Below are 8688 nucleotides of genomic sequence, written 5' to 3'. Positions count from 1 at the left end.
GGGGCGTTTTGCTGCCCCTCGGAAACCTGCCATGAGAGCCTGGCGGTAGACCTTCAGGTGCTCCCTACCTTCTGCCGAGTTGAAGTCCCAGTTTGTTCTGATTAATGGGAACCCTGCATCTATAACATCAGGGAGGAGGGTAGGTCCCCCATCGTCTCCTGGCACATTCTTTCGAGCTTCCAGGAAGATTCGTTGTCTCTCCTCGGTAGTGAACAAGACCTGTAGAAGCTGCTGGCAGTCACCCCAGGTGGGCTGATGAGTAAATAGGAGAGATTCTACCAGGTTAGTGAGACCCTGGGGGTTTTCATTGAAAGGGGGATTCTGAGATTTCCAGTTGTAAAGATCAGAGGAAGAGAAAGGCCAGTACTGTAAGGGCTGGTTGCCCTCTTCATCAGGGGGCTGTAAGCCTGCAGGGGGAAGATAGGAAGAGCATCTGGAGGGGCCACTTGTTTACTGCGTGTCCCCTGAGCCGGCCCTCCCTCAGATTCTTTTCTGGTGGGTCCTCCTCTGGTGGAGTGGACGGCCGGCTGCCTGTGATCGGAAAGAAGGATTGGGAGGGAGAGGGGGGTCAGAAAGAAGCCAGTCCGGGCCGGTGGACGGCAGGACCTCCGGTTTCTTTTTTATTTCTTGGAGAGCAAACACAGCCGTTGCACCTGTTAAGGGAACAAAGGGACGGACCCACGGAGGAGGATCCGTGACTAAATCTTCCCAGACAATGTTATAACATGCATGGCCTAGGAGATTTTCAGAATTGAAAATTTTACTTTTTACCGCTTTGATCAACGGCAGAGAGAAGGGACCTTCAGCAGGCCATCCGAGCTGGAAAGCTGGCCACTCCAGAGAACAAAGTGTTACCCATTCATTCTTTCTAACCGGCACAGACAAATCATTAGCTCTGTCCTTCACGTCATTCCAGTATTTCAGAGTCAGGCCCAAAGGGGTTGAGACAGTCTGCCCCATGTCGCCCCAGAAAATCGTCAGTCCCCACACACACACAACCAGACAGACAAAAAACAAAACACCGATGAGCCCCTGCAATGAGCGCCACAACCAGATTATCAGAGAACTCGGGAGGGGTCTCTTTCCTAGAGATCTCCCTTGGAGCCGAACGTGTTCGTCTCCTGCAGAGGAATCTGGAGCGTCCTCCAGGACTCCTGTGGCTGTGGCGTGCCGGCACGTCTGCCCCACCGCTTGACCACTACAGATGGCTCCGCTTTGGAGCCTCAGAAAATCTAAAATCAGGCAGGTGATTCCGTCCTGGAGCCACCGAAACCAGATTATAATAGACAGCTTACAGCCAACAACAAAAGAAACAGACACAGTCAGACAGACAACCGTGGTACCAGCTCGAGCGATCCTCCGTTCTCTAGTCTTTGGTCCCAGGGAGAGCGAGCTGATCCCAGACGAGCCCCCAAAAATGTAAGACCCATGCACCAAGCACAAATCCTACATGCCGGAGTGGCTCGCCTCACAAAGACCACAAGAACAGGACCGCTGCAATCAGCAAGAGGGATTTTATTTTTCCATCATGCTGGGATGCTTTGCCTTTCGGAAAAGCCCGCCCAGTTTACAACGCAAGCACTTTTTATACAGTTTTTCTTGAAGAGATCTTTATGACAGGATGAGTTGTCGGTTATGAGTGGCACCCTTGTATTTATGGGCAGACTCTAGCAGGCTGGTAACCCGGTAGATCTGTGGTGCCTTTAGATTTACAGGTGGCCTTTAATAGGCTGGTAAGCCTGATAAGAGCGCTTCTTTAAATCGTATATCTTCCTTGGCACCTGGCAAGGAGACTTTTAGATAAGGAACCAGACTGTCCGGGGGACCGTGGGGGGGTATGCCCCTCTTGGAATGTTTAGTGTACTTGGGCCCCCTGCTGTTTAATAGCTCCTTAGAAGCTGCTTTACATTTCAACAGCCCCTTAGAAGCTGTTATACATAAAATGCCTTTAGATATGTTTCCCCATATTAGCAAGCATTTGCAGAAGCGAATTGCACAGGTTAAAGCATTTGCAGAAGCGAATTGCACAGGTTAAAGCATTTGCAGAAGCGAATTGCGCAGGTTAAAGCTATACTAGCAAATTGTGCCAGTTAGAGCTATATTTTTCCATTACTAAAATCCCACAAAATCTTCTACCAGTGTCATTAAGTGTGATTCTCATTGGCTGGGAAATCAACAAGTACAGCAGATCCCATTGTGCTCCGTTCCTACCCTCTCTTTCTATTCTTCAGTTACACAGTTCTTCAAGTCTCTTAAAAATTCGTGCTTGGCCCTCTGCCACCTCATGAACTTTGCCTCCGCTGTTGCCCCTGAGTCTTCCCCCTGCTGACTCCTCCTAACCCTTATGATCCCAGCTTTAGCTTTATTTCCTCTGGGAAGTTCTCCCTGAAGCCTTGGCCAGGTTAGCTCCCTCTGAAGTTAAATGCTTCCGTGGGGCTCAACTTCCCCATTATGACAGTCATCACATAAATAATTAGTTTTTTGTAAATATAAATAAAGGGTACTCAATAAATATCAGTTTAATTAGTGAATTAATTCTGCCCAGGAGTCTGTTTTCTTAGAAGGAAAAACCTTAGAAGCTGCGTTAGTAGGTTGCACACGTTGCCATCTGAGCATGTCTTCCTTCCTCTATGGGCCACTGCAGTGGGTTGGAAAAGGCTCATGCACTGTGGTTCTGCATATTGCCAATGGTGCCTGAGGTGGACAACACAGTTCTAGTTGTCCCCTCGGCTGTCTGGTTTGGGCTCCTGCCCCTGGCCACCTACTCCCTGTGCTTACAAGATTTACACCTCCCCTTGAGACAGAAGTTTTGCTCTGTAACCCAACAAAGTTGACTGTAAGAGGAGGTCCTGTCCTGGCTTTTCTCCTTCCTGAGTTTAGATTATGTCACAATCTTAATCTTTCCATTTGGTTTCTGAAATTACTTTTTTAGTCTTCACATTCAAGAATCACCTCTTGGAGTTAATACTTTTTTAAAAATTATTTTTATTTTTTTTATTATTTATCTTCTCTGTAATGGTTTATCATTAAAAAATTAAAAAATAATAATTACAACAAATGTATAATTTACAAAAGCCCTATATTTGTCCATAGGATTTATACATATAAGCATTACAGTACATTCATTTGAAAAACTAAAATTAGGTATAAGAACATGAATTGATTTGAAAGGATATTTATAGCCTGGATATACACGGAAAAGTAAGTAACTATATAAATGAAGAGTCATAAGTTTACATAAATATAAGAAACATTAAATTCTAAAATATTTTCTCTATGGTATTCATGAATTTTTCACTAGTTAAAAACTCTGTAATAAAATATCTTATGGTCCATATTATAAGTATTAAGAGATTAAAGATTCCATTGCATTCTAAAATGTAGTCTTTGTTGGATTCAAAATGCTGCGTAATCATCTGTAGAAGTAGTGTGGGTAAACAGCAGGAGGCTTTAGCAGGAGTAAATCCTGACTGTGGGAGAATCCAACCTCTGTGTTCCTGACACACTGCCGTCCATCTGCATCTTCTTTGGCTGCGTGGAGGGTGAAGACATAGAAGAAGTAACTTGCAAGTTTGCAGAGAGAGTCCCTGCTGATGCAGCAGCTAAGCCACGAATGTCCTTTGGTCTAAATTTTTTTCTCCATGAAGGTCCTCTCCTAAAGCTTTTATCATCGTCTTCATCAAAACTTCTGTCAGTCCCCATGACCAAAAGGTTGTTAAATTCTCTTTGCAAGACAGCACGAGCCTGTGTATTCCGCGTTGGGATCCGTAACAATAGCGCCAGTGCGTTGAAGTCAAAGGTTTCATCTAAGGCCAGAAGGGCACCGTGAACGCCACTCCCTAAAAGATTGTTTGCATATTCTTTAAGGCCAATTGACAGGATCCAGCGAATCACTCGATCATTGCTCCAAACAAGCACATCTTTTACTTCATTCTGACTTTCTTCTCTTTTTCTTTCCAGTTCTTTTCGGTCATAGTTTAATCTTCTCAGGCACATCATTCCACACTGGAAACTGTTTCTGTGGAAACCGTCGACCACTTTCAGCTGCCCGCGGAGGTCCTTCTTGGTCAGGTGGTCCAGCATCCTGGCGTCCACCAGGCACTGCATGAAGTAGCTGCAGTACTGAGGGAGGCCCAGGCTGGGCAGCCACTCGTTCCCAATCCACTCGTGGTTCATGTCCCCATATGTGAGTGTCGTTCGCGACGTGGGAGGGGCGGACGGGCTGGTAAGAGACATGATCTCTTGGATGGCCAGCCTCAGCTTCAGCCTATGCAGGGGGTTGCTGATGCCGATCTCACGCTTCATCTCGGTGTCCGACAGGGTTGACATGATGGCCCCGCTCTTCACGTTGGCTCGGCAGGCAGCCACATACCAGGCGGGCATCCCCACCCAGAGCTCCAACCACACAACTATGGTCTGCCCATCCCACTGGGCAAAAGGCAAACCTTGTCTTCGGGCTTCATCGAGCAATTCATGCTTTTTTGGAAGTTTACGACTTTTTTCAGCCTGTCCTCCCAATTTGCTCAGTGACAAGGCATCTTGAGATGCATTATCTGTCTCTGAAATACCAGGGTGTCCTAATGATTCTTTGCCAGCTTGTCCAGGTCGGCCTTTTTCTTTCTTGACAAACAAGCGGCTGATAGAGGACTTGATGCCCTTCTTCTTTGGGGCTTTGTGGCGCGAGTCCTGGCTGCTGTTACTACTGCTGGGATTGCTCACGGGACAGTCCTGGGAGCCTGTCGAGTTTCTCACGTCCATGGCGTCCTCATCTTCACCATCAGACACATCGACATCGCTCTCAAAAGCTTGTGCTGCATTTGCTAAGACACTAGCCTGTTGGGCACGTTCCCAATCCTCTTCATTAAGAGTTTGTACCTTGGAAGGCTCATCCCGTAGAGCAGCTAGGCGGCCTTTCTGGGGGCGCTGCAACACTGCACTGGTGCTGTAGGAATCTGTGTGACTGTCTGCCACAAGGCACCTGAAATCTGGGACACTGCCCAAGTGGGGTCGGCCATGATGAAGTGAAGCACCTCTTAGTCTCATTTGGTCTAGTTCAGCCCTCAATGCTTCAATGATTAAGACGAGCTGATCCTTATCATGTTGTGTATCTTCCAATTGCTTTTTTGCATTTTCAACTTCTCCTAACAGAGAATTCTTTTCTTCTAGAGCAGCCATTCTCTCTTTCAGATGAAGCTGGAGCCTCTCATTAGATTCTGAAAGAAGCTTGTCAACAGTGTCTGATAAACATTTATTATGCTCTTCATTCATTTTTTCTCTCTGCCTTGCCCGCTGCAGTTCTTGGTTCTTTTCCTCCAGCTGCGCCTCCATCTGTCTTAACCTTTCTTCAGTGTTGCCCTGTCTCTCTTCAGCCTTCGAGAGCGCTGCCACCCTCTGGGCCAGCTCCGCCTCCACCTCTGGGAGTGTCTCGGCTTTCCTCATGGTCTGCTGCAGCTTTTGCTCCATTAATTCCAGCCGTTCCTGTAACTGGCGGTTTTTATCCTCAGTCTGGCGATGCATAGAATCTTTGTTTGCAATTTCATTTTCAAGTTTATCATTGAGGTCATGCACAGACATGGCTTCACGCTGTGCAGCGAGGTAGCATTTTTCAAGAGTAGTGATGCTCTCTTCCATGTCTTCCTTTTGGACCATGGCTTTTCGAATGTCCCGTTGCAATTTCGTGTTCATCTCCTCAGATTTGATCAAGTCTTCCCTGGCCGTGTAGAGATCTTCCTCCAGCTCTGCCAGGTGACTGATTCTCTCTGCCATGTCTTCCATTAGGGCCATGGCTTCACGCATGTCCCGTTGCAATTTCGTGTTCATCTCCTCAGATTTGATCAAGTCTTCCCTGGCCGTGTAGAGATCTTCCTCCAGCTCTGCCACATGACTGGTTCTCTCTTCCATGTCTTCGTTTTGGGCCATGGCTTCACGAATATCCCTTTGCAATTTCATATTCATCTCCTCAGATTTGATCAAGTCTTCCCTGGCCGTGTAGAGATCTTCCTCCAGCTCTGCCACGTGACTGGAGAGGGCGGCCAGTTGCTCTTTCATTTGGCTCTGCTCCCTCAATTGCTTGTCTATGACTTCCTGGAGCTCTATTATTTTAGCAAGGTCCTCCTCGTGGCTTAACGAACCATCAGAAGATCTCTTTCCATTCATGCTCGGGGTATTTTCTTGTTCATGGTTCATGTCAAGTGCTCCATCTGTTAGTGATTTTTTCTGCTTATTCTGTTCTTTAAGAATCTTTAGCTCTTTATGTGTGGCACCTAATTCTTCTTCTAACAAACCACACCTTTCAAGTGCTACTCGTAATCTCTCTCTCAGCTTTTCATCCAGAGTTTTGTGGTGCTCAAACAATGACTTCAGTGCTTTGAGCACTTCGACTTCGCTGGACACACGTGCTGGGGACTGTGCCTGTCTCTTCACCACGGTCATCCTGAGAGACCTCTCGTGCCTAGAGACAAGGCATTCCAGATGTTCTAAAAGCAGCCTGGTGTTGTTCCTTTCTGCTTTCAGTTCAGCAATTTCTCCTTCCCTTTCAAGGAGCTCCTCCCTGCATACATTCAGTTCCTTCATAAGTGCAGCAAACTCCTGTGATAGTGCAGTTTTGAGCTGTCTCTGCAAGGAATCTCTTTCAAGACCAACATCGTGTAATTTCCCCTGGGTTAATGCCAGCATTTCTTGAGTCTCTCTAAGAGTGTCAAGAAGTCGGTCCCTTTCTTCTAGCATGGAGACGATCAACTGTTCTATATGTGAATCTGCGTCTGCCTGTGAAGGGGAGCCGGACGCATGGCTCCCACTTCCTCCTGGGGAGCCTTCGGCTTCACTGATGGTTGGCATCACCTCACGCATCATCTGCAAATGAAAGACCCAGACTAGAATCATTAAGAGCAGAATACAGGTTCCCGTAAATCTGCAATTAGATAAGTATCTGCAGCTAATAAATGAAAGGTTCACAGCCTCTTTATTCTCAGATCTGTTACACTTTGTATGCAAATAAGTTGGGAAAGCATACACCGGCAAATATTAAGTGCAGGAACACACACCATGAAGATACTCACAGGGACAATAACCCTGTGAAGGGGTCAAGACCAGAGGACTGTGTAGGGACCCAAATGCCCCAAGGGATCACACCCCATCACATAAGCCCTTCTCGGCCACACCCCATCATGGCGCTGGGTGCCCTTCTCTTCCATATTCTCCTTCCCGCCGGCGCGAATTACACACCAATCAGCTCCCCCCAAACCCCATGCGGTATGCTAAGTAGGGATTGTATTTTAAGCCAATCAGCTTTCCCCTTAAAGCCCTATATATGTGTGTGTGCTGCCTAATAAACGGGCTCTCTCCAGTGGATCGTCAACTGGTGTCGACTCGTCCTTTCATTTGGTGCGGAAACCCGGGACGGAGTTTCTCTCGAGCGGCAACACTTTTCAGAGCGCAGTGACAGCACCTTCCGAGTCGCCCCTCAGGGCTCCCTCGAGCTGTAACACTCCATCCCGCCAGGACTGGCCTCCCTTTCACCGCTCACCATTGACGGTCCACCCTCGTCCATTGTTTTTGGTGCTGCCTTCTTCCACTCACCACCGGCTCATCATTAGGTAAGCCCCCTTTTCTAAAGAGCACCGGCCACTTTCAGGCTACCACAAGGAGTCTAGATCGTCTGGTAGCTCCTAACACCCATACCCACCCCACCACGGTCTTCACGACCACTATAACAGGTTCCAAAGCCCCGGTAAACTTTTACTTTCATTTTTGGAGGTTAAAAGCCCCATTCTGTTCTCTCCTTCCCTCTTTCACCCTCTTGTCCACCACTCTCTTCTAATTTCTGTCCGATTTCCGTCTCTCTCGACTTCCCAGGTCCGGGACCCGACCAGAAAATCCTGGCACTAGGTTCCTTCAGGCACCGGGCTTTTGCCCTAGAGAAGTGGAGGTCTGAGTGATGACCCACACCTCCCTTCTCTCCTCCTGGTTCGTACCTGAACCTGCCGGGACTGACGAGACCTACTGGGGATGCCCTCTAGGATCCCGTCTTTCAGAACCGGCCGAAGGATCTGTCTTATCACTAATCTCTGTCCGATTTCTGTCTAAATTCCCATTAAGAGACCAGAATGGGCGCTTACTCCTCCTCCCTAGGGGACTCTCCACTTCAGTGCCTTCTGAACAACCTCACGAACCTTTCCCTCAGGCCGGATATTGAGCCCAAACTCCTCACCAAATTCTGTACACAAGATTGGCCTTATTATCCTTTAGATAATCAAAACACATGGCCCCCTGAGGGCACACTAGATCCTAACATTCTACGAGACCTCTTTAACTACTGCCAGCGCCTAAAAAAATGGAAGGAGATCCCCTACATCAAGGCTTTTTGCCTCTTGGCTCAGAACCCCGCCCTCTGCTCCTCCTGTGCTCCCTCTCAAGTCCTTTTAGCCTGTAAACACTCTTCACAGTCACCCCTCGATCCTTGCACCTTTGACCCTGCTGATGAACCCCCACCTTACCGATCTCCTCCTCCCCCAGTGCCTCCGGCGTCCGCTCCTCCTCCACCATTATCCACGTCACCTTCTGCACCTCCAGCGCCATCCACTCCGCGGTCTTTACCCTCACCTACCCCTGACCCACTAAGCCCCCGTTTCACCCGTTCCTGAGGTCCTCCCCCCGCCCCTCTAACAATCGCCCCACTATGTGAGGTAG

At 48.1% G+C, this 8688-nt stretch overlaps 1 protein-coding gene across 1 annotated transcript; it reads right to left on the bottom strand.

Annotated features, from left to right (window-relative positions):
• Positions 1-3450: 3450 nt before the first annotated feature.
• Positions 3451-6852, bottom strand: LOC134383538 (liprin-alpha-1-like). The gene is made up of 2 exons (XM_063104695.1): positions 5920-6852; positions 3451-5661 (listed from the first exon to the last, which is right to left on the bottom strand). The coding sequence occupies exons 1-2, from the start codon at positions 6850-6852 to the stop codon at positions 3451-3453; spliced, it is 3144 nt and encodes a 1047-aa protein (XP_062960765.1).
• Between the last annotated feature and the right edge of the window lie 1836 nt (positions 6853-8688).

Source organism: Cynocephalus volans, chromosome 8 (genome assembly GCF_027409185.1).
Source record: "Cynocephalus volans isolate mCynVol1 chromosome 8, mCynVol1.pri, whole genome shotgun sequence".
NCBI lineage: Eukaryota > Metazoa > Chordata > Mammalia > Dermoptera > Cynocephalidae > Cynocephalus > Cynocephalus volans.
Note: the sequence above shows the minus strand (reverse complement) of the source record. Positions and strands in the feature narration are given on the sequence as shown.